Below are 26,340 nucleotides of genomic sequence, written 5' to 3'. Positions count from 1 at the left end.
ACGACGTGTTTTCCATGTAATTATTTATTTACTCTGTCTTCCTGCTGGGATGGAAGATCCTTGTACAAAGGCAGGGATGAGCCTTGGTCGCCTTCCTGCCCAGCACCTAGCACTGCTACAAGTATTTTTTGAAAGAGTGAACGTGTGCCCACTCCCACAGGAAGCCCCATCTTGTGAGGCCACCTGCATCTCTGACTCAAGAGAGCATGCTGGAATATCAGCATGGAAGAGAAAGCCTGCAAGCTGCTAATTTATTAAAGCTTTGAGGTTGTTTTCCGATTCTAGTCATCGAGCCCTTGTCAGGAAGCCACTGCTGACCAATGCACGCTGCTGTGCGGTAGCGATGCTTGGGGCCCAGCGCTGTGCCCGTCCTGGGAGTGCTGCAAGGAGAGGGCCCGGAGGCAGTGAGGGGAAACGGTTCCCCCAAACCTGGCTGCTCCTTCTCGAGGCCCGGGAGCTTCAGAGAAATGGGAATAGATGCTGGAGCTGCGAAGAGCAGGTGGCCAGACCCCAAGCTCCGGCCCCTGCCTGACCAGGCCCTTGGGCTGCCATCAAGGAAACAGAATGTGGCGCCTGAATGAGGTCAGGGCTGGCTGGAGGGTTGGCAGGAAGGCCATGTCCAGGCTCCAAGGACAGCCTTCTGTTTACTGGAAGAGCCCGTTTTAAACAAGTTTGTTTATGGACATGGTCAGCAATTTCCAAACCCAACATTCCATTTGATGTCTCTGTGTGTGAGCTGATGTGGATTTGTATTTATTCAGCTATTTTTATTCCACCTGATTCCAGAAGGGCTTTCAGGGCACAGCTGGTGTGAATTGGGGAGCAGGGGGAGTGTGAGATAGGACTGGAGTGTGCTTATTAAAAGCCGTGTGCGTGGGAAAATGTGTGCCCACATGAGTCAGGGGTGGGGAGAGACCAGCAGAGCGGCCGAGAGCACTGGCTGCGGAGTGAACCCTCCGCTGCAGTCTGGGCTTCGCCACTGACTAGCTCCTTACCTGCGAAGCTTCTCTCAGCAGACCGTCTCTCAGGCTTGCTGTAAGGATTGGAGTGCTTAGTGCTATGCCTGGGACATGGTAAGTTTTCGATACACAGTGAATTCATCGTGTGTTGTTACAGTAGCGTGTAATGCAGTTGTTGTTATTTTCATTGTTATTTAAAATGATTTATTGCGCTGCTGCCTGGAAGCGCTGTGGTTTTCTGTGTCTTGAGGAGGCTGAGGGAGCAGGCTCTGCAGACTGGATCTTGGGACCACCAGCGAGAACTGGACATCCTGTTAGTGACCGCGGCGCGGTGAAGCACACCACCCAAGGAAGGGGGGAGAGAAATGTGTGTGCCAGGCACACAGATGGAAAGGGCAGCAGGGCAGGAGAGGGGGGCGTGGTCCCAACAGGAGCCACAAGGGGCCCTGGAAGAGTCTTACCTGAGTAGTAAAACTGGATCTGGAAGGCGAAAAGGAAATCTGAAAAAGACATCAGGCAGTCCATGGCATCGTCCATGAGCACAATCCTGAGGGGGAAGCAGAGAAAATGTGAGACAATGTGTGTGTGTGTATGAGAGAGAGGACGAGCACGCAAGGGAGCCGTTCCTGGGGCTCCAGTCTCCCTTGGGGCAGCAAGACATTTGGGAGAGGGCTCCCAAAAGCGAGCTCCTCCCAGTCACCCCACTTCTCCTCCATCAACTGGGCTCTGCCACCAAACTGAACAGACCACACTCCCGGGGCAGGCTCCCAGTTCAGTCTCTGTGGCACCAGCTAGTAGATGGAGCATGGGGAGGGCAGCAACCGGGGAAGAAGAGGCTGCAATTGTAATGCAGCCAAGATTTCTTTTCATATACTTAAGCAGTAAATCCTTTCATCCTGCAGTGAGGACCATTTAGTTCAGAATAAATACAGCTGATCAGAAAAGGCAAAAAGAACAGCCAAGAGGTTTAAAGGGGTCTTGGCAAGTGGTACTGAGATTTAATAAGCTACCAAGGGCCGGAACAGCTACAGGCTGCTCCATCCCGGGACACAGAAGGGAAGCGGGAAGAGGGGACAGAGCTACTGGGGACTCTGCACTTGAGAGGGTCAAAGTGCACACCCCGTCTTGTGACGCCATGGTGGCCACTGCTCCTCCTGGCTGTCCGCTCTCACAAGTTGACCACCTCCTGGTCTTTCCTCTCTCTAGTCCCTCCCACTGCGCACCCACCTCACAGGAAGAAAACCATGTGACCACTAAAGGGATCAGACCCAGCCATATTCCTACTCTGCTCGGGGCCTCATCGAGAGAGGACAGGAAGGGAAGGAAATTAGCGCTTGCTGGGCTCCATCCATGTGCCAGGCAGGGTGCCAAACTCATCGAATGGAGGGGGGCTGGGCCCCTCATCTGTTTCTGACTGGGTCTTTCGGGCTTTATCTTTCCTTTTATAAAAATTGTTTTATTTTGCTGTCTTGTGTATTTGTCTAAACCTCTCTCCACCTCCTGTGTTGGATGGTCCCCCAAATGGAAGCTGGATTAGCTCCAGACAGAGCCAGCACTGCTCGCCTCTGGGAAGGCTTTAGAGAGGCTGTGATATGAGTGGTGCCCTTGGGATAGTGCAAGGCAGCTGGCCCTGGACTCAGATCTCCCGAAGAGAGAAAAGCGTTCCTAGATTTGGTCTTTAGTTGTAGTAATAACAATAGAAACAGGTACCATTTACCGAGTACTTACTTCATGGCAGGCAATGTGCAAGGTATTTCACCTACATTAATTACATTTTATCCCACGACAATCCTACAAGGTCGATCTTGTTCTTATTCCCATTTTACAGGTGAAGAGACTGAGTCTCGACTCCACAGGTGATGTGCTTTCTGTTAGCTCACACCGCCTCTTTTAAAATAAAGTTACAGAAAGTAAACACTAACATGTTATTTCTTAGTTTCTGTGGCTAATTTATCTCTCTTCTTCTCACCTGTCTTACGGTCTTAACTGTTTCTCATGTATCTCTTGGGGAAGAGAAAACCTGCCTCAACTGCCAGACTTCAACATTAAAATTCCGACTGGGAAAAAAGTCAAGACCAGAGGGTGGGGAGAACAATGCTGCCGAAGGCCACAGGAGGGCGCCCTGGTTCTTCCATCGATGGCTCGAGGGACTGAGAGCTGAGCCAGAGGTCGAGTGGTTATCCTCCTCATAAGCTGAGAGCCCAGGCAGGCAGTAAGGAAGAGAGAGTGCGCAGAGCCCAGATTCTGCTATCTGGACCGGGAGGGACAGGCGAGAGAGGTGGAGAGAGGGCAGGTAGGGCGGACACCCAACCTTTGGAGGAAGAGCTGGCTCCCTCAGGCGCGCTCAGGAGGAAGAGCCACCAGCACCCAAAGGTGTTCCTTCCCAGGTTCAGCAGAGAAGGAGAAGGCCCCAGAGGAGAGAAGCCAGTGCCCTTTCCTCCCTGCCCTGCTTCCAGGACAGCCAGGACCTCGAAGGGCCTCAAGGTAATGAGTACAGAGGGCGCCGGCCGCAGAACACAAGCAGGACACCAGGGAGGGGAGCCAGAGCCTTTGATGACGTTACTTGGCTCCTGTTTCTCATCAGCCTGGACCAGTGCTCCTGTTTACAGCACTTACTTCCATTTACTATTTCTTTATCTGTTTATTCATTTATTTATATTGCAATATAATACCGTAAAATCCACCCTTTAAGAGGGTACAGTGTTTTTAGCATATTCATGGAGTTGTGCAACCATCACCGCTGTCTAATTCCACAAGTTGTAATTCTTGCTAATCAGCGTGCTTCTGAGACAGGCCCCGCCACACCAGGGCTTCGAAGCCAGCTGCTATAACCATTCTCCTCCCTCAGCCACAGATAGGACAGGAGCTGCAAACAGGACCTGCCCTTCCAGCTCAGAGCCTGCCTGCGGCTTTCTGTCAGGGGCTGCGCTTGACTGTGCACCCTCTCTGGAGATGGGCAGCTGGGGGAGATGAGAGCACAGCCGTCGGAGGGCAGGAGACCCCCCAGAGCAAGCGGAGCAGTCTCTGTGGGAGCCGGGCAGCCCTGCGTGTGCTCCGGTCCTGACCTCTCTCCTTGGGGGGCTGAAACTCACACTGGTCGGGAGGGACCAGCAGGACACTTGGGAGTGGCAGACAGCGCAAGGGCTTTCTTGCTGAGGGACACGTGGCTGGATCCCAGCAGCACGTGTGCAAAAGGCTGAAGGGTTTTCTGGAATGCAGGCAGGGAGACTGGCTGCCATGAAAGTCAACTGGCTCTGGGCTTTCCTGAACAGGGACAGCACCCGCTACTCTGCTCAGCCAGGGACCCGGGAGTCCTCCTGACATCCCGGAGATTCCCTGCCGCCTCAGTCACCGGGCCATCGATCCTATCCCTGACACTTCTCTTGAATCCGTCTACTTCTTTCCGCTCCACAGCCACCCTCTGACGCCCACCTCCACCTTTTCCTGGGCTCCTGGATGACCTCCCATCCGGTCTCCCAGCCACCTTGCCTCCTTCGAATTGAGTATCCATACTGCAGTCAGAAAGATGTTCCTTAAAGTGTGAATTTGACCATGTTGCAACTCTGTTTAAAACCCTTCACGGGCTTCCCTGGGCCTCAGCAGGATCCCCCGTCCTAAGCCTGGCTGCGAGCCCACGTGACCCACCTCTGCCTCCCCTGACCTCTCTCCACTCGGTGAAGGCCACAGGCAGCACCCTCACTGTGTTCGACAATGCAGATCCTTCAGGAGTCCCCGATGCTCCCTGCTTCCTCGTGCCCTTCAGACAAGCCAGGCCGTCCCTCTACCTAGAGTGCTCCTGCCCTGCATGCCCCCTCCTCACCTTCCTGGTGCCTGCTCGCTCTTCAGGTTGCAGCCTATGCAGCACCTCTTTGGGAAGCCCGCCCCGCTGCTGACGAGGGGAGGCCTCCCTGCTACTGGCTTCCTCTGCGACCTCCTCACATGCCTCATGTCTGTCTTTGCCCCAGGACTTTAAGATCCACCAGGTGACACGTGTCTCTCTGCCTGTTGCTTGACTCCAAGGGCCAGCACGGTGCAGGGCACACAGTAGGCCCTCAGGAAATGTGTGTTGAATGAAGGAAAGCATGAACAAATGAGTAAGAGAGGCCACAGGACCCTTTTCTTTTCCCCTGGCCAGGTGACATCTGAACACTCTGTGAACAGATTGGCAGTCCCTTTAAGAGGAATAAGCTAGAGTCATGGAACGGGGGGTCAGAGCGCTGGAGAGTCTGCAGACCACGACAGCAGACAAATGGCTGCACTGAGATCCTGTAGCTTAGAAGAGAAGACCAAGGAGGAAGTGAGGGCTGAACCCCGAGCCCCGAAGGAGAGCCCAGGGATCTAGAGTCTGGCTCTAAAAGACCTTTCCAAGCTGCCCAGCTCTGGGATGATGGCTGCTCTGTGAAGGAGTGAGCTGCTTGTTGCTGGAGATATTCAAGCAGAAGCCGGAAGGCTCGGACTTCCGCTAAGTATGAAAGTCTCTTCTAGTTCTGACAGTGTTTCCCAAGGGCGGACAGAACTAACAGCTCTTCCTGTGAGTGCTGGCTCTGGGGGAAACGTCTGCTGGTCGGAGGCCTGTGGCTGCAGAAAAGGCTGAAGGCCTGACAAAAGGGTGCTTTCGGAAACATCACGTGCTGCGCCGTCCATCCCCAGGCTAACGCTCTCACCCTGAACGCTCTGGGTCTCTGGTGCTGGACTCCTGGCAGACTGTGGGTAAGACAGGCAGGAGGCTGCAGGTCTGTCTTTGCATCTGGCGACAGGGACAACCCCAGGCTGTAGGCCCTACATCCCACAGACAGCTCCTTCACCCTCAACTCAAACTTGTCACCACCCCCAGAGGCTCAAGAAGGACTCTCTTGGAGACGAGGTCATGCACATGTGCTGTTTTCCAGTTCATGGCAGTTGGCTCAACACCCCTTCCTGCCAGAGGCCTTCGGCTAACGTGCCAGCTGCTTCTGACACCTGGAGGAGCTGGGCCGCCCCTGCTCTGAAGTGGAGCCAACAGGGAGCTGTTGCCAGCCGGAGTCTGTGCGGATCTATTGGACCATGGAGGGATCCTTGCAGGCCAGGCCTCAGGGCTAGAGAGAGGGACTCTGGGGGGAGTAAAGGCAGCTCAGTTCAGGCTGGCTCCGAGCAGGACCACGTGAAGGGTGGAGACCAGCGCAGGCGACTGGAATGAAGAAAGAGCACTTGGCAGCGTCCGAGCTAGTCCCGAGGGGGCTGGCCCCCTCTCCCTCCCTCGCTGACTTCCAACAGCTGGGATGGGCTGGCTGGCCGAGAGTCAAGTGGGTGCCAAGGAAGCAGCAGCTTCCAGCCTGAACGTACTGACTTGCCAACCTCCTATTCACCCCTAAGGGTCAGTCCCCTCTGTCTGGTGGCGTGAGCTGCACCCGTGTCCCTACAGCTCTGGGTTAGCAGCCCTGGGATCAAGTCCCCGATCTGCCACTCACAGGCCCAGTGAGCTTTTCTGGGGCAAGTCGCCTTTTCTCTGAGCTTCACTTTCCTCATCTGTAAAGAGGGGACAGTCACAGTTCCTACTCCACAGGATTCTTGTGAAGAGTCAGTATGACGATGTACCATGTCTAGGGTATACTAAACGTGCAAAGTAAGTGTTAGTTGCTATCAATAAGTGTATTCTAGCTGGTTGAAGGTGCTGGAAGAACTCAAAATAGCAAATAAAAATATAGCTCAGAGGAAGTAAGGGCTGCCAGCACCCAGCCAGGCAGAAGCTCTCAGGTGGAAGCCAGATATCTTGTTTCGAGTCTACTTTTGGGGGAAGCCAGCCCTCCGCCAGGGCCAGACAGAAGAGCCACTTGCCATGACTGCACTTCTTTGGGGGGTCATGTGACCACGGGCTTTCATGGGTGCAGTTGAGGTGTGTCCCCAAGTCGGCTGGGCTCCCCATGAGCCTCGCAGGCTGTTTTCAGGTCAGCGCCGTGAGAGAGTGGAACTACACTCTGGTGGCCTCCTGCAGGTGGGAGAGGCTGCTGTCAGCATTCCCTGGGACTCTTCCCCAGGGCTGCCCCTCTTCCGGACTGTGCTGGAGGCATCCTCGTGCTGCGCAAGCTGTCACAAGTCTGGGCGCTCAAAGCAGCATGGGATGCCCAGGTCCTGGCTCTCCCCCGGCTCCACCCTGCACCTCCAGGGTACCCCAAGCCCCAGCTGCCCAGTAGTGCTTAAGAAGCTGGATCCAGAGAGTGTGGGTAGTAACAACAACAACATGGTTCCCGCTCGTTAGGGCCTTACTCTGTCAGCACCATACATCCATCGTTTCATTTTCTTCTCATAGTAATCCTGCGAGGTAAGCTCAGGGAATCTCTTTACTGAGAGGACAGAGGTCCAGAGAGATTAAGAAACTTGACCACGGTTACAGGCAGAAGCGAAAGAGCTGTAATTCAAACACAGGTCTCTCTGACTCTACTCACAGTGCCTACGGCACCTGCAGCTGCACCTGGTAAGGAAAGTGGACTCTCCGCTCTCTGGTGCGGTGACACCTCCCTGCTGGTGGCACTGCCCCTTCTCCCACACTTGTTTGTTGTCAGTGTAGGACATCTGCCCCCAGGAGGGCTGGGAGCGTAGGCCCCAAAGCCGCTTCTGCTCTGAAGAGGGCTTGAACGCTCGCCAAGCCATTTGAACCCCATTATCCTGGCCCTCCAAGAAGCTGTACAGCCGGGGGACTGTTCCACCTTCTCAGGATAAATACCCAAATCCAGTGCATGGCCTGCGAGGCTCTCCTTTCCTCTCCCAGCCCCCACACTCCTTAAACTCCAGGCCCATGGGCTTCTCAAAGTTTCTGCAGGTCATCCCTGGTGAAAGCCTGGCTTCTTTTCCAGGCTGCTCACTTTCCCTCCATGGCTCTTCCCTCTCACTGCTCCCTACCTAAATCCTACCCATCCTTTTTGTTTTAAACGCAACATTTAAAACTTCAGAAAATTACACAGGATAACGTAACAAACACCTGTATGCTCACTAGCGAATTTCATCAAACCTTAATATTTGGCCATCCTCGCTTCAGTTTTTAAAAGCTTTGTAAAATACTACACTTACTGTTCAAGCCGCGTGGGCACCGCTCCCTCATCCCATTCGTCTACCTTCTTCCGTAGAGAGCACCACTGAAACTTGGCGGCTTAGCGTTCACTGACTGACACGTGGGGGTTGGCATCCCGCTGCATGGTTTATACTAAGTAACTAATGCAAATGCCTACATTCTTAAAACATTAGCTTTGCTTTGCTTGTTTTCAAATTCTCTATGTATCATTCTGTAACTTGGTATTTTGAGATTTATCAGTGTCAATGCATATATCCCCCTCTATTCACTGTCGCTGCTGTGTGGATCGCCACTGTATGAAGACACCACTCTTTCCTTTCTTCTGCAGAAAGACAGGCAGATTGTTCCAGTGGTGACTTAAGAAACGACGCCGCATGTTCCTTAGAACCAGCATACCTCTGAACTTGGAGATTTGCCCAAATTGCTTCAAAGTGATTGTACCATTTTACACTCCCATCAGCATCAGAGTTTTGCATTTCACACTTAGGTCTGTATCTATGTGAAACTGACTTCTGAATACGGTATGAAGCAGGGATCTCATTTATTTTTCCTATGTGGATAACCAACTGCCCAGCCACTGCTTACGGAACCCTCCCTTTCCCACTGCTCTGCAGCACTGCCCTTTCACATATCACGTTTTCATAAATGTGTGGGTTTGTTCCACCTGCCTAGCAGGATCCACTTGTCCCTCCTTCCTCTGGTACCATACTGTCGTCATTGTGATGGCGTTATGATAAGGCTAGAGAGCTGAGAGGGAAAGTTCATCTCTTACTAATCCTTTAGGTCCAAACGCAGCATCTCTTCCCCCTAGAAAAGCCCTCCATGCCTCCCCTGGTTAGGCTGGGCCTGCTGTTTACACGTTCCTGCAGCACTTGGCGCTTCATCGATTCCAAGTCTGCTGCTCTATCAGTCTGTAAGTTCCTCGAGGGCTAGAACATCTGTTTTGCTCGCTGCCACAGCCCCTGCACAAGCACAATGACTGGCACATAACATGCACTCAATAAATGTTTGGTGAATAAAAGGGCAAAGAAAGGACAGTCTGTTTCGGTGAAAGACCTTTTGGGGCAACAGTGATCCTGTGAGATGGCAAGGCAGATCTGGGGAGAATATCCACACAGAAGGACACTGCAGGGGAGAGGCACTCGGAAAGAAAGACACCACGAAAGCATGAAGCCGTCTCCTTCAGTGTGCGGCACGAGGTCTGGCAGATGGTAGACACTCAGCGACCATTTGGAAAATGAATACAGGAAGGAAGCATCACTCCCCATTCACTAACTGTAATTTTTAAAAAGAGGTAATCTTTTTTGAGGGCCATGTGACAGGTATTTTACAAGCATTATCTCATTAAATCCTAACAACAACTCTGTGAGACGGGCATTATTATTTTCATTTTACAGATGAAGAAACTGAGGCTTAGAGAAGTTGCTCAATGTCACAAGCCAGTAAGTGAAGAAACTGGGATTTGAATCCAGGGCTGTCTGGCTCCAGCTCCTGAGTCCTTCACCATTGGGCTCTCCTGCCTTCGTGACACAGGGACCAGCTGAAAAGTGACATTATTAAATGGGGGGGAGCTGCTATGTCTAAAACTAGATTCCTTAGGAGTTTACATGCTTTCAAAGCACTATATGTATTCAGCACAGACCATGATAGAAGAGCTTTTCCTATTAAACATATATTACTCACTAGGGAATCTGGTCTTCAGTAAGGCAGGAGCGAGTTAAACAGTGTTTCAGATGACAAGAGAGAGAAGGAAATACAATTCCTTTTAATACAATCAACTCTGAAATGCCAGAATGAGACTGGCCTGCAATGCTCTAAACGAGCAGTTCTCAGAGTGGCCCAGACCATCAGCATCACCTGGGAATTTTTTAGGACGGTGAGTTTGTGAGCCCCACCTCAGACCCACTGAACTCTGGGGACGCGCCTGGGCCATGGCGGTTTAACAAGCCCTGCAGGTGATTCTGATGCACGCTCAGGTTTGACAACTGTGGCTTTAAATCTTCACCCTTGGAACACAGAGCTTCCTGGCCCCAGGCCGTGGGCCTTGAAGGGGTTACAGGTGTGATGGTCCCCTTGGCCCAGGCGGGAGGAGGCCAGAGCCCGCGGGCTAATCACAGGCAGCCTTGTCTTTACCCTACTTAGTGTTACGTATTATCTTTTGAGTGTTGTGAAGTGAAAAAACGGCCAGAAAGCACTACCTTAAGGAAGTCAGGAACTTCTCATTTATCTTTTTAAAATTTGGTAATAATAATAACGCCAACATTATTTTAACAGCAAGAAACTGATTTATTGAATGTCTACAACATGCTAAGCAATTTACAGTTTTCTCTGTTGAAATCTTACAACCACCTCATGAGCCAGTTACTATTATTACCCCCATTTTACAGACAGAGACACAGGGCTTAGAGAAGTGAAGAGGGATCCGCAAGGTCACCCAGTTGATAGGCCCAGGTGGCACGTACACCCGGGTCTTTCTAACCCTATGATGCACGCGCTCTTATAGGCCAAGGTCAATGCCACTATTACCAACACTGAAAGTTCACTCTGTGCCAGACATTATTTCAAGTGCATGACATACTTCTTCAATTATTACAACTATTATCATTCCCATTTTATAAATGAGGAAACTGAGGCTCAGAGAAATTAAATAACTTCCCCAAGGGCACAAGCTGACAAATTGTGGAACCAGGATTTGAACTCAAGAAGTCTGGCTCTTGCAGCCACTATGGAAAACAGTATGGAAGTTCCTCAAAAAATTAAAAACAGAACTACCAAGTGATCCGGCAATACTACTTCTGGGAATTTATCTGAAGAAAATGAAAACACTAACTCAAAAAGATATGTGCACTCGCACGTTCACTGCAGCATTATTTACAAGAAGCAAGAAATGGAAACAACCTAAGTGTCCATCGGTGGATGAATGGATAAAAAAACGTGGGATGCCGACACACACACAAATACTATTCAGCCACAAAAAGGGAGGAAATCCTGCCATTTCAAGAACTTGGATGGACCTTGAGGGCTTTATGCTAAGTGAAATAAATCAGACAGAGAAAGAGACACCCCTCACTTACATGTGGAATCAAAACAAAACAGAACAAAACCAAGCTCATGCAGAGAACAGACTGGTGGTTGCCAGAGGTAGGGAGAGGGGTGTAGGCGAAATGGGTGAAGCGGTCAAAAAGTACAAATTTCTAGTTAAAAAATAAACAGGCCCTGGGGATGCACTGTACAGCACGGTGACTACGGTTAATAATACCGTATTGCACATCGGAAAGTTGCTAAGAGAGTCGATCTTAAATGTCATCATTACAAGGGGCCAGGCTGGTGGCACAGCAGTTAAGTGCGCATGTTCCGCTTGGTGGCCCACGGTTCGCAGTTTGGATCCCGGGTGCGGACATGGCACTGCTTGTCAGGCCATGCTGTGGCAGGCATCCCACAAATAAAGTAGAGGAAGATGGGCATGGGTGTTAGCTCAGGGCCAGTCTTCCTCAGCAAAAAGAAGAGGATTGGCGGCAGCTGTTAGCTCAGGGTTCATCTTCCTCAAAAAATAAAATAAAATAAAATAAATACAAGTTACCACCACAAGAAAAAATTTTGAAACTATATATGGTGATGGATGTTAACTAGACTTTCTGTGGTGACCCTTTGGCAACATACACACATACACAAATATCGAATCATTGTTTACACTTGAAACTAATAGAAAGCTATACGTCAATTATACCTCAATAAAAAAATAATTAATTAAAAAAAGCAGTTTGGCTCCAGTTGCATGCTCTCAACCATCAGGAAAGCCTCCCAGGCTGTGGAGGACGGAGACAGAGATGCTGTGGTGATCGTTTAGGGATGCAATGACGTAACGCCTCCCACTGCGGCAGGAACGTGTGAGGTGGACAGGACGTCTGGCTGGGCGCTGTCACGGAGTCTGTTTGCTCTTTCCTTTCCTGTGTTTCCAGCTCACACCTGCCGCCCCAGGGCCTGGCCACGGTGCTTGCAGCACATAAGTCAAGCGCGTGTGGAGATGCCATGGCCCTGAACAGGCTCTGGTGTACAGCTGCCTGTGGATTACATTCTTTTGCACACACATCATCACACACTGGCGCCTCCTTCTGCAGCCTGTCCCCAGACCTCGGGGCCCTGAATAAAGAGGGCCCATCAGGAAGACGGGAGAGGGCAGTGCCTCTTCTGGCAGTAGAAACAGCCTTGGAGGCCTGACCACCCCCAGTGGCCATTCTGGTCAGAAGCCTGGGCTTGTGTCGGGGGAGGTTGGGATCCTGACCTCCAGGACAAAATGAGAATAGCTTCAATGATCAGAGTGCACTTTTTGGGACATATGCGATTCTTCTCCACACACGCCAGCTGGAGGGGAGTGGGGAAAGAATGGCATCGGGAGGCAGAGCTGACACCGAAGCTTGATGCTCGTACACAGGGAGAAAACAACTCCCCCTGGTTCTGAATTCATCTCTGATTGCAGCCAGCATCCTGAGGATTACTCCAGGCCTGCTGTTTATACTTGCATTCCCATAATTCCCTCACACTGCTGTTGACAGGGACGGGCTACAACGCTTTTCCTCCTCAGACTGAAGGTCTGAAGTTTCTAGCAAACAGTAGCCCTCTTGGCGAGGAGTGGGTAAGCTTCGGGCCACAGCTAGGGAAATAGCACTCCCGAAGCCCCTCCGTATCAATAAGTGTAAGAATCTGTGGATTTTAGACAATTCTATTACTTCTGCCCTAATTTTGCTGTGCTTATGTCTATCAGATTGTTTGGAAGGGTCTTGGGGATGGGTGGGGCAAATGCAAGCAGGGTTGAAAAGCATACAGAAGGCTCACCCTCATAAACTGGCCACCTACCTCTCAGCAACGAGAAAGGAGGACAGGAATCCAGAGAAGGCTGGAGTGATAGAAACCAAGGACACACGTCACAGAGTGGTGGTAGGCAGTGACCAGTACCCAAGTGATCCTCTTCTCAACCAAATGTCAAGCCCCCTGGGGGGCAGGAACCATATCTGTATTCCCAGTGTGCAGACTAGCTCCTGGCACAAAATCGGCGCTCAAGAAATATTCGATGCTACAACTTGGAAAAACCTTGAGAACATCATGCTAAGTGAAAGAAAGCAGTCACAAAGGACCACATACTATATGTAGCCCATTTATTTTAAATGTCTAGAACAGGCAAATTTACAGAAGCAGAAAGTAGAGTAGTGGTAGCCCAGGGCTGGGAGGATGGGGATTGGGGAGTGATGGCTGAGGGGTGCAGGATTTCTTTTGGGGATAATTAAAATGCTCTAACATTGATTGTGGTCATGGATGTGAATATACTGCGAATATATCAAAAGCCGTTGAATTTTATGCTTTGGATGAGTTAGATGGTATGTGAATTTTATTCCAAAAACCTCTTTAAAAAGAAATATTTGATGAATATATAAACGAATGGACAAATGAATACAGGATATAGTTGCTGACTTCTGTTCTTCGAGTTACTTAGGACCATGGACTATAAGAACCATGTCCAACAGCAGACAAGGAATATTCATTCATCTATTCACTGACTCGGGGCATCTTCACGGACTGTCCAACATGTACCTTAGGTCCTATGCTAAGCTACAGCGATCCCGCAGCAAACGAGGCTGGGACAGACCCTGCCTGCCCTCACGGAGCACACACCCTCACTCTTATGGTTCCTTTTCTTTAGGAAATCTCTAGGAATTCTCTAGTTAGAGATCACAGCTGAGTTCTGTTATTCAGCTATGTAGAAATTGTAGCTGATTTTTATTATTCAGTGTTATCTTAAATCTTTAAGGATGCTGAGTCGCCCTCCCCCCAATTTTGGGGCTGAATCTTCCTTAAAATGATCTGTCCCCAAAGGGGAATTGTCATTGGAAATCTGAAGATAACTCCACTTGGCTGCTTTTAAATTACAGGCGATAACCTCCCACACTTTTTTTTCAACTAAGGAAAAAAGATCTTCATCTCTTTTAGATAGCAGGTAAGTTAAAATTATAAAACCTGAACGGCAGCTTTTACCAGGGGCCACTGGAAAAGGCAAGTATCCACTGAACAACGAAGGGGAAAAAATCTACAAGATTTTGGGTGTGTGATCACTAAACAGGTTGTGAATGTGATCGGCAAAATTAGTTCACGAGCTGTGACGTGCAAACAGCCTGCGCCAGTGTGGGGCCGGTGCCGGCTGCGGGCAGCACTGGATTGCCCAGCTCTCCAGGCCGCGGGGAGCTGGTCGGCCCCTTCGAGGAGTCAGGCAGTTCTTGGTGCGGTGTGGCCAACGCAGCTTTGATAGCAGTGGGCCAAACCACCAAGCAGAAATGAGGTCACGACACAGGGAGGCGGCAACGCAAAGTGCTTACGAGCCACAGCTCTGGAGTCGGGCGGCCCTGGGTTCCAGTCACACCTCTGCTCCTGACAAGCTACCAGTAAGTGTAGGCAAGATACTTAACCTCTTTGAGCCTCAGTTTCCTCTTTTTTTTTTTCCTTTTTTAAAATGAGATATATCAGTTTCCTCCTCAGTAAGATGGGAAGTAACAGTTTTCATAAGGATGAAGTGAGATGATTAAGGTAAATGAATTATAATGCAACCATGAAGGGAAATGCACTCATTATGATGTAGGGAAGCTGGCCATTTAAAAAATTAGTATTAAGACTACTTTTTTAGATCAGTTTCGGTTTCACAGAGAAACTGAGAGGAAGGTACAGAGATTTCCCACATACCCCCTGCTCCCACACATGCACAGCCTCCCCCACTAGCAACACCCTCCACCAGAGCGGGACATGTGTTATGACCAATGCACCTACATCGACACACCATCGCCAAAGTCCATAGTTTACATTACGGTTCACTCTTGGTGTTGTACATTCCACGGGTTGGGACAAATGTTTAACGCCATGCATCCATCATGTATGGTAGAACACAGAGAATTTTCCTAACAATCCTCTGTTCTGGCATGTTTCAGAAAGCAAGATTTTTGCTATACTTCCATTTGCTTCCTTACCTCAGCTTTTGTGTTAAATAAACAAAAGTTAACTGAGGCATAGTCCAAATATCTCATTTGGTTAAAAAATGTGAATGACAGTGAAACCAAACAGAGAAATTAGGGGGTTCTAAGTATTTCTGCTGAGTCTTCCTGGTTCTGGACTAATCTTGAAAACCTCGTTTCAGCATAAATAATACAAGGTATCCTCCCCTCCATTGGGCTTTCTCACCTTCATGCCTTGCCGCTCTCCCACCTCAACCCCCTTCATCACAAGTTGCTGCCAACTCTTGCCCCTTCTTTTCTCAGAATATCCTCTAGCGCTTTCTCTGTGCGTGTGTGTGCGTGTGCGTGTGTGCGTGCATGTGTGTGTGTGTTTGCCTTTTCATCTCACCACCCCCCAACTCTATCTGCAGACCCTAAGGCTCCCCACAGAAACCACGAGCGATTGCTTGGCTTCCCTTTGGAAATGTAGAAAGTGAGTATTACGTTTTTGGGCAAATCCCAATTAGACCCCTCTCCAAATGCCAGTTTCTTCCCTAATGGTTTCATCCTTCCCTTATGGTTTGCTGGTTTGCTCGTAGACATTCTGGGTTTCTCTAAGAAGCTCTTTCCCACAGAGGCCGAGCTGGCCTTCAGGGCCCAGGAGACGTACCTGGCTGCTTTCTGTGTGAGCTCCAGCGGGAAATCCGGGCACAGTAATTGCAGCAAACAGTGATATTCCTTCATGGTCAGCAAATCTGAAGTGGAAATGGAGAGGAACACATTAGGTTTGCATGTGACACCCTCGCTCTCTTTTTGGTCATTTCACAGGTTTCAGACCCAGTCTCAGGAGAGCTGCCCTTTTAAAGGTGAGTCAGGGTTAAGGGTGTGCCAGCCACTAACCTCCTGGGGTGCGATTTTTTTTTTTTTTGAGGAAGATTAGCCCTGAGCTAACTACTACCAATCTTCCTCTTGTTTTGCTGAGGAAGACTGGCCCTGAGCTAACACCCATGCCCATCTTCCTCTACTTTATATGTGGGACGTCTACCACAGCATGGCTTTTGCCAAGTGGTGCCATGTCCGCACCCGGGATCCGAATTGGTGAACCCTGGGCCGCCGAGAAGCGGAATGTGTGAACTTAACCGCTGCGCCACCGGACTGGCCCCCGTGGGGTGCGATTTTAAGATCAATATTTCTACAAAGCTTTTCCTGAGTGGCAGGCACCCAGCCACAACATTTTGGCCAAAGGAGCTTTGCTGGTTTGAAAAATGGTCGGGTGAGAAGAGGGAGCAAGGCGGGTGCCTTTATCAGCCTTCTGAGTTTGGTTTTCCTTGTGTATAAAAATTTGCAAGAATGAGTCCTTTCAAAGCTGGTTAAATCTGCTGAAATTCTCTGGCATGGTAACATTCACCACAACAAGCCCGACAACCATCCGCAGAATATCTGGAAGCGGTACTAAGGCTAACTCAGGCTTGCGATGTATGAAGGAGAAGAATACAGCATAGCAACCCACAGACGTTATTACTCTGTCTTCCAGTGTTGCGCAGGCTGGCTTCGTTGGGATGCCTGCACACAAATCTGGTCATCCTATTATAAGAGGCCCTGACAAAGACCCAAGACGTACAATCCAGGCAGCCAGTGACTCCTGGGGCACAGAAGCAGCGCTTGGGAGAGGTGAGCCAGTACGAGGCTCTGCGGCCCAGCATATCAGCCAGAGAGGCAAATCTCGGAGCACTCCATAGGATCCCAAGGGACAGGACATACACTGATGCTTCAAATTGGTTTGTCACTGCATGTACTAAAGCCAAAAGACTGTAGCTCAGCCAGGCAGCAGCAGTCCGCAAGTATTCCACACCGAAGCATTTCAAATATGGAAGGACAAGCTAACGGTGAAGAAGAGCAAGCTACCCAGGAGCCGCCCTAACTGGGAGAATGCGTGAGAGAAGGGAATCCAGAGGGCATGGCCACATTGGGGGAAGGAGGATGATGATCACAGGCACTTGGTTTCTTTGGGCCTAAGTTAGCCCAAGCCACAGGAATCCAGATCTCTTGCCCCTGCTAGTTCGGTTGATGCTTCTCCAAGACAAAAACCCCAAATCCCCAGGGACAGGCCTGGGTTCCTACTACTTTTTCATCAAAGCTCAATTCAAGGTGGGGGCACAGAGTTAGACTAACCACACCGTCAAAGTCAGGGACACTAAAGGAACAGACTGAGCGTCAATGTAGGTCAAAGGATCAAGATGGCTTTTGCGGCCTCCGTCTTGGCCACAATGGGGTGTGCACTTTCCTCTCCTCACTCGCTTGACCTCGGGCACAGCTTGGTAGGAGGTTTTGTTCTTCAAGGGAAGGAGTGACAGCCACTCCTGGCCTCAGATTGGGGGTGAGGGACAGGAAAGGCAAAGGGAAGGGAGGAGAGCCACTGAATCTAACATGTTCCCATTTTATTCCCCCTCCAGAACTCCCTGTAGAGAGAGGAGGGATTTCTGGCAGGAAGTAAATAAAGGAAAGTTCTTTCTTTGGATCCTCAGTGCTTTTCTAGGCTAAATTTTGGTGGATGTACCGGATACCATTCTTACGGGAGTCAAAGGGTTTCACAGGAATTCACATTTATCTCCAAAATTACCTACAAGATATCCTTGGGAAGATAAACAGGGTGAAGGAAAATGAGAGGCTGAGAGAGAGAGATGGCTGTGTAACCCTCACATCTAATCAAGAAAGACAAGGCTGGGAATCAGTCTGCCTCCAGGTTTCCAGACCCTCGGCTCCCTTTAGGTTCTTGACGATAGTCTAACTCATGTACTTTAACACTTGCTTCCCAAAGACAGACAAATGACTTACAAAAATCATTCTGTGCTTCTCTCGTGCAACAAGAGGCTCTCGGAAATACTCAATACACCAGAAAAACAGCAGGCATCCTGTCCACCACTTCTGGAACCTGACTTTCCCAAATGTAAAGTGAGGAAGATAGTCAGATAAGAAATGAATGGAAGTGCAGGCAAATAAACAACTTTTGCCACCTTAATTGTGGAAGACAGCAGTTCCACTTTTATTAAAGTAGTGGCTGGATGACATTGAGGCCAGATGATTTCAGGGGAAAGGCATCTGCCACTTGGACACATTCCTTGCTTGTACAGTGGGTATTTGGGAAAATGGCGAGCGGTAAGACTTGTACCAAAATCAGAACACTGATGCACAAATGGGAGCTGTCCCCTTCCTGTCCCACAGGCTAGAGTTCAAACCTTGGCTCTGTAATTTACCAGGTATGCAACCTTGGGTAAATTGCTCAATTTCTCTAAGTCTCAGTCTCTCATCTGTAAAACGGGAATGATGACTGAAGTTGAAGTCAAGATTTTAAAGTTGAAGTCAAGATTTTAAAAGATGATGCCTATAAAATGCTTGGCAGAATGTCTAGCACAGAGTAACACTAAACAATGGGGGCTATTCTGGTTTTGTTTTTAAATCCTGGGGACAAAGAGAGAAGAGAGGAGAAAGGTGTTTCTTGCCGAGTTTAAATGCTTAAACACCTAGGAGCATTTTGCCTTGGAAATTCTGTCACGTTGCCTGAGCCAAACCTGTTTTTGAATACTCTTCTGCAGTATTCATTCCTTTAATGGTACCATGTGCCTCCTCGGTTCCAGGCACAGCGTTACAGTGGTGAATAAGCCGGCGGTCTCCCCAGCTCCCAGGGCTCACACTCAGGAATCCGTTAACTCTGAATGCTCCTGTCTACGTGGGGCCCCTTGGCTCTTAGAGCTCTCCGAGACCTCAAAGGCCCTTCCAGGCAGCCCTTTGTACGTCAGGAATAACAGTTAAGGAGACTGAACAGTCACCGAGCTCTGTGCCCAGGGCTTGCATTAGCTCGCTTGGCCTTCACAACAACCTGATGAAGTAGACTCCATTACTCCCAGTCCCACTTAGATAAGGACGTGGAGGCTTAGAGGGAGGAAATAATCTGGGGAGTGAGGACAGAAGGGTCCAGAGCCTGAGGGAGAGGAAAGGGACTTGGCTTCCGGGAGCAAGAACCCAGGCTGGGAGGGAAAGAAGGCGGGCAGACGGCTGATGGGTCTAATAACGATCATGCTAACAGCTAACATTCACTGGGCGCTGACTCCGGGCCAGGCACTCTTCTTCCAAGGGGTTGACATGTGTCACCTCATCTAATCTTCACCATGGTTCTCCCCATTTCACAGACCCCCAAACTCAGGTTGTACACACTGAAGAGGTCGATCTGGAATTCAAACCCCAGTCTGGCTCCAAAGTTTGCCCAGCTACCCTTTCAGAACCTTGATCTTATCAGCCATAATGTGTGAAGGCTTAAGAGCTTGTTTTCCCCTCCAAAGAAACTGCAGGAACTAAATAGCTCCAGGTGAACTGGATCAAGGAGACAACTCAAGTGAATTAGGATTTTGTTCATGTAAGAAATTGAGTCTCAAAGGTTCTAATTACTGTCAACAGGAAGCACTGGGCTCCAGCACCACAGCCTGTGCTGGGCCGGAGGCCACGGGAGGGTGGGGATGAGGACACCTGTGCTGCGGCTCCACCACCATTTCTCCTCCCTGCGCACCTGCCCGCAGCCCTGAGCCCTGGCAAGCGCAGGGAAGGGAGGCGGTGTACACCAGCAGATGCCTCCTCTAAAGGAACCCCCATAATTAGGAAAGCTCCAGCCAGCAGGTCCTGAAAGTTCAAAGGCAAAGACATGAGAAGGCTTTGGGACAAGATCAAAATCAGAACGCTCTCCACAAAGCGGCACTTCTCTTTTTGTGGGTGGTCAGAGTTGTTAAACTTTCTTACTCCAAACCTTGCAATGGTTGCATCGACTGTGTGCCTGGCTCTGGGCCGGAGGTTTTTACACCCTTGATCCTATCATCTCCAGAGGCAGCACAGTGTAGCACTGGGCTAGTGGCATGGACTGTAGAGTCAGACTGCCTGGGTCCAAATCCGAGCTTGGCCACTGATTTCGAATTACTTGATCTTTAAGCTCTTGACGCCTCAGTTGCTCCATCTATAAAATAGGGATAAGAGGGGCCGGCCCAGTGGCGTAGTGGTTAAGTTCACGTGCTCTGCTTTAGCGGCCCAGGGTTTGCAGGTTCAGATCCCGGGCGTGGACCTAGCGCTGCTCGTCAAGCCATGCTGTGGCAGCATGCCACATAAAATAGAGGAATACTGGCACAGATGTTAGCTCAGCGACAGTCTTCCTCAAGCCAAAAGAGAAGACTGGCAACAGATGTTAGCCGAGGGCTAATCTACCTCACAAAAATAAAAATAAAAATAAATAAAACGGGGATAATGAGAGTACCAGCATCATATAGTTGTTGTGAGTTAAGGTGAAGTACTTAGAAAAACGGCCCATCAATGGCCCTGTTAGTATTGGCTGTTATTATTTTCGAAATAAAGAAACTAGGGTTTCTTTAAGGTTGATTACTTTCTTTAGCAAGCAGAGCTGGGAGGAGGAGGCGGAGGGAGGACTGCGATTTAGACCTAAGGCTGCCGAGCTCCAGGCTCTCCTCTAGCAGGTGGGATCCAGCGGGTTTGCGGAGGAGTGGACTCCGGATGGTGGGACTGCTCACGCCAGGGGACTGACACACTCTGTATCTAAGTTAGACAGACAGATATCCTCAGGCGGCCACATGAAACGGGCAGGGTAGTGGGACAGGCCCGCTGTGTTAGTGCAGAGCCCAGACTTTGCAGTCGGATGACCTGGCTTCAAAACCTGGCTCCACCACTTACCACCAGTACGACTCGGACAAGCTGCTCAACTTCTTTGAACCTTGGTTTACTTATCTTAAAAATGTGACTAACCACAGTATCTACCCAGTGGGACTGTTGTAAAAATCAAATGAGGTCATTTATACATAAGGCATTTTTCTGAAAAATTAGCAAAGTGCTCAGTAAATGTAGTATTATTTTATAATTAGTAACTGATTAAAACTTGAAGTCCCGAAACTGAGAAATCTTTGGACTTAACTAAAGCCTTCGGCACAATGCCTGGCACATAGCAGTAAATATTTGTTGAAGAAACGAATGTGTAAAAACATGCATCGCATAGTGCCCCAGATGGAAATCTGGAGGGACAAAGGTCTGGTCACCGTGTGAACACAGAGATGGGGAGCGTCCAGGAACAGGAGGATGTCTACCAAGTTCGGGGGGCATGAGGAGATGCCAGGAGCTGTAAGGTGCTGAAAATGGAAATTGTCCTGTTTGGAAGGTACCATAACTCTCAGCAAACAGAAAACATCACAGCAGGTGCACACATTTCATGGGCTGGCTGACTCCTAGCACCTCATCCAGTGTGCAATTTAATCAGCTTGAATATTTATTTTCATAAAACTATCACTTATTTTACCTTGAAGGTCAGAAGTAGTCTAGGGTTTACCTCCTAGTAATAATTCACTTTACCACTGTTACAGCTCTTGTAGTTTTCAAGATAAGCAGCCCTGACTCAAAATATTCTTGTGTTAGAGATCTCCACTCTGATCCTAGGGAGTGATAGAAGGGGTTATTTTGGCTGAGAAAATTAATCTAGCCAGAATTTACTGATGCCCACTATACACAAGGACTAACTCGCTCTCACTTCCTCTTTTCTTGGAAAAAAGGATGCAGATCTCCTCTTGTCTTTTCCACATCTGGCCTGCCTTCTTGCTCTGGAAATTCCTGCCTCTGAAGCTCTGTGGGGCAGCTCAGTCATCTCTACAAACTCCTCGCAGACCACCATGTGTGCCCACAACATTTGCTCAGAAGAACTGTGGCAGAATGTGGTTGTAGACTCAGATGCTACAGACGGAGAGCATCCCTCCAGAGGGAGAGAGCAGAGGGAGAGAGAAGAGCTCTTCCTGGGAAATGGTGCCTTTTCCAGGGTCACTAAAGGAGATCAGAGGAGGAGCACCAGACAGAAGGAATGAGGGTCATATCTTTGTCCTTTACTCAGAGAAAGCCTTCCCCAGAGCCTGAATCAAGGGGTTTTTAGCTCCAGAAGTATGGGGGATGTAATGGGGTTCAGTGTGGATTCATTTGTGTGAGTGCCCACATGCTGACGGCTGGGTGAGCCAGTGCTGGGACAAGAGCTGGAGATAATGAAATGCTACCAAGCCGTGGGGAATCCCAGAGGACTGAACAACCTCTAGTTGGCTGGCTGCATGATCTCAATACGAACCACCACAGAGGCCAGAGAACACCGCAGCCCATGAGTGGACTCTCCAATTTTCAGCTGCAATTATTTTTATGTTCTCTTATGCAGGGCTTGTGAAGGCTCTGAATGATACACACCCTCAGCCGGGCTGCTCTGCCAAGAGATGCTCGGAAGGACGTGGACAGTTCGGGGCACGACCATACCACCCCTTCCAATCCCCGGGGCACTGAGGCTTTGGTACCAGTCCACAGCTGAGTAAATACTCCTCAGCGCTTCTCTGCACGGAAGGAGAGGGCAGGGAGGGACAGTGGGGGCAGGGAGAGGAAGGAGGCAAGACATCCGACAGCTTCACTCCCCATGCAGCCCTTGGTACCGCACGTCACAGGAAGATTCTAACATCCCAGGGCTATGTTCCTGTCAAGCAAAGCCCCAGAAGAAGAGTGGGCTGTGTTCTTACATTTTATCTTCTTTGACAGCACTGTTGTTTCATATTATAAAATGGAAGGAAATGATAGTTTACTGAGAGGGAAATAATTTTACGGAAGGAATGAGAAGCAGTGGCTTCCAATGACACCTGCGGGGTAAAGTCCTTGGGCCATTATTAACACTATCCTTTGCCAACTCACTACTCCCCAGAGCACATTTAGTGTGTTCAAAGAGGGGCAGAAAGCCAGACTCTTTAGTTTTATATTTTATTATGACTAAGCCCAACATCAAGTGACTGTTTCTATTTGACCAGTATGTATGTTCTAGGCAAAGTATTAAATCAGACACAGTAACAATTTCATGGCAATTTTTAGAATGAACAAAAGCAACTCCCCAAGAGCTGTGTATATTATACAAGGATTTAAAGAACTGTGAGCATTTCTAATGAGGGTCTGAAATTCTTCCCCCGGGATCACGAATGGCACATGACGGCAATCTGATTAGGTTTTAGGCTAACCATCCCTGCTCACCACTGTGGGAGTGAACCACAGGCCTGACCTGCTGTGATAAGAAGCCCCTATACCTGGTCAGACCCTTGGGGTGTGGCCCTCTCTGTCCATCATGATGGGGCCATTGAGAGTTGGAGGACCAAGACAACGCTTGGTTCTGGGGGAGGTCACTGTCTTAGCTTTGATGACATGAAACACTACAGGCTGCACATGCCCAGGGTTGGCAGCCATATGGCCTTGTGGAAGGAGGCACCAGTGCCAGGAGAAAAGAAGCCCCTCTCCAGTAGCCGCAGGGCTAGCTGCTCTGGCACGGGCACAGTCTCCGGACGGTTTATTGAGGAAATGGGAGGCTGCTTTGAACACCAAAACGTGGAGCAGGATCTTGGCACCGTAAACTCCCAAAGGGCCCGGCAGCCCATCAAGGAAGGTATTCCAAGCCCGGCATTTGCACCGCCATTCATTTCCATCCAGAGACCAGCTCGTCCAGCTCCACCCCGTGCTGCTACTTCACCATTTCGTCCAGAAATAGGAGGACAGCGCGTGCCTTCTGAAACAGACCTCAGAGTCAAGGTGTCAGTGTCACCCGGGAGGAAGCGGGTGCTGTCACAAACTCCTGTGAGCACGCTTGTTTTTAATTGAAGAGAGGTGGCTAACAGGCACAAGAGCTAAGGTGGAGAAGGAACTTCAGGCCCTCCTCACGGTCACTGAGGCTAGGGGGACATTCTCCCCTTCAGTGGTGGTGTAGCCGGAGTGCCTCACTCAACCTTTGAAAAAGAGGCAGCATTTTTAATTTCATACACGGGTTTTTACGGCCAGAATGAGGGTTCTCATGTCATTTTGGGGGGGGGGGGGAACGTCTGTTCTACCAGAGACACGTCATGATATAGAGAAAAGAACTTGATCTGAGTTCTGCAAAGAACTAACTACACTATTCTGGGCACACCTTTTGTGGGCCTCCAGTTTCTCACCTGTACAATAAGGACTGTGGTATACGAGGGTTGAAAAAAATTTAAACAGATACACTTTTTCCAATGGAAATCTTATAAGGAAACTTAAAGTACAACATAGGTAAAAACAAAGTGTTTCTTACCCAACTTTCTCTCAGTAGCCCTCGCCCAGGCTAGAGGGGCCGGGATGAGGTGGCTGAGAGAGAAGGTCTGAGGTCTGCTTTCAAAGTAGGGCCCTATAGAGACAGCGTAAAAACCCTTGGCCCTAAGCCCTATGTGCATCTTACATGGTGCACGATTAAGACGGCAGGCTCCTGAATCAGCTGACCAGGATCCAAACCCTGGTTCTTCAGCTAACGAGCCATGTGACATTCAGCAAGCCAATTAGAAATGAGAGTGAAGACTAATACTAATCCTAACGATTATAATAGTATGAATAACGATAATGCTAATCATGAAGAGTTTCTGAGAGAATTAAAAGAGAGGATTAAAAAACAGAGACAGTAAATTTAAAGGGCTAGCATATGGCACAAGGTGAGCACTCAGTAACCAGGAGTTGCCCTGGTTATTACTCTCCTGCATTTGAGGCGCACAGGTGGGATGGCACCTGCGTAACAAAAGGTACACTTCATCCAAGGTCTCCAGCTCCAGCCAGTAGGTGGCTGAAACAATCTTATTCCTTATCTCATGATTATTGCGTCTAGCCTTTGTTCTTATTGATGAGTGAATAACAGACTTCCTGCCTGAGGCCAGGTGCACACTTCTTTCCTTGATAGTCAACGCACTGCCAAGGCTCTATCATCTCACTATTAAAAGTGCTATGAGTCATATTTGTAGACAGACTGTGTAATTATGCAAACCCCATTTTCAGATGCATTGTCACTTTGGATCCCCATAAGAACCTTGTAGGGCAGAGAGAGGATAATGGTATTATTCCCATTTTTATAGACAAGGAAAATGAACCCCAGCAAGAGACAAAAATCGCCAAGTAAATGGTGGAGCCAGGATCAAATCAAGCCCTCTCATTCCAGGGCAGGGTCTCTTTCTACTACAAGGCTGGTTCCCTATGATGTCCTTTTCTTTCTTGCTGTATGGTCCCTGGAAACCTAGGAACTCAGCCTGCTTTTATTTCTTCTATGGATGAAAAACACCTAGAACAGTGAATTCCATAACAAAAATAATAAATATTTTAAGCCATTGTAAGCCTGTCTCTGCAATTTTAAGAGGACTAGACACAGGTTAGCAAAAGGGTTTTTTTTTTTTTGGTGAGGAAGATTGACCCCGAGCTAACATCTGTTGCAAATCTTCCTCTTTTTGCTTGAGGAAGATTGTCATGGAGCTAACATCTGTGCCAGTCTTCCTCTATTCTGTATGTGGGATGCTGCCGAAGCATGGCTTGATGAGCGGTGTGTAGGTCCACACCCAAGATCCGAACCCATGAAGCCCAGGGCACCGAAGCAGAGCGTGCAAAATTAACCACAACACCACTGGGCTGGCCCCCAAGAGAAAAGTATATTTAACGTACATAAAAGATACTTCCAACTACATTTTTCCCTTCTAATTTAAAACCAGGTTGATAGCTGGGATGGAATTTTATAAGCTATCCGCAAAACTATCTGATGAGGACTTCCTGAGAAAGCTAGCCACAGAAAACAAAGACCAATAAAAGTTATTTCTCTGGGCTTTCCACTGTCCAAAGTAGCCATAGAATAAATAAGAAGTGGAACAGATTATGCATGTGATTTGCTTAAAATGCATTTTCCTGCTTTTCTAAATAAATATAAAAAGAAGCAGTGGCTTACAGTGTTACTCACTGAGGGTGAGTTGAACCAAAACAGACTAAAAATAAAAAAACAATCTAAGTTCCCCGGTTCTCGATGATTGTGTGAGTAGGGGAAGCTGTCGCCAGCATGTAGGCGTGTTTACAAAGACCACAGCCTGTTCTCTCGTCAGAATCCACTAACTTCCACCAATGATGATGGATTTATGGCTACCCATCTACTAAAAAAATAGACCTAAGAAACAAAACGGCAGGAACCAGAAAGAGGGTTGGGTATAAACACATACATCTCTTCAGAGGAATCCACCTTTGTCTTTCCTGCTCTTTTCTGTCTTTTGTGGGCATATATAATGTGCTGTATCTATAATTATATGTATATGTGTGGGTAAGAGAAAGAGGCAGCTAGAAACAGAGAGTGTCTGACTTTTTTGGGACTGCTTGGGAAAGGAAATTGATGTAGCAGTTACTGTTCTTTAAAGCCTCAGCTTTGTTTTTCAAAGTACGGTTTTCCCGGTAAAAGCTTCTTTGCCTGTAATGTGAGTGAATCACTCATCTTATTTTAATAAAAATGTGAATCAAA

General features: G+C 48.9%; 1 protein-coding gene and 1 long non-coding RNA gene across 5 annotated transcripts in view; one reads left to right on the top strand and one right to left on the bottom strand.

Moving 5' to 3' along the window:
* CSTPP1 (centriolar satellite-associated tubulin polyglutamylase complex regulator 1) overlaps nt 1–26,340 on the bottom strand; it is a 177,542-nt gene that overhangs the window by 6,187 nt on the left and 145,015 nt on the right. For all 4 annotated transcript variants that reach the window (XM_023654007.2, XM_001490557.5, XM_003362591.5 and 1 more), the window contains exons 4-5: nt 15,646–15,730; nt 1,421–1,506 (exon numbers count right to left, since the gene is read on the bottom strand). In XM_023654007.2, coding sequence (XP_023509775.1) covers nt 1,421–1,506; nt 15,646–15,730 — 171 coding nt within the window. The remainder of the gene's footprint in view (nt 1–1,420; nt 1,507–15,645; nt 15,731–26,340) is intronic.
* Nucleotides 779–26,340, top strand: LOC138916580 (uncharacterized). The gene is made up of 3 exons (XR_011423867.1): nt 779–1,073; nt 15,804–15,841; nt 21,566–26,340. It is a non-coding gene; the product is annotated as an uncharacterized lncRNA (long non-coding RNA).

Source organism: Equus caballus, chromosome 12, assembly GCF_041296265.1.
Source record: "Equus caballus isolate H_3958 breed thoroughbred chromosome 12, TB-T2T, whole genome shotgun sequence".
In the NCBI taxonomy this organism is placed as follows: domain Eukaryota; kingdom Metazoa; phylum Chordata; class Mammalia; order Perissodactyla; family Equidae; genus Equus; species Equus caballus.
This window is presented reverse-complemented; position numbering and strand designations above follow the sequence as displayed.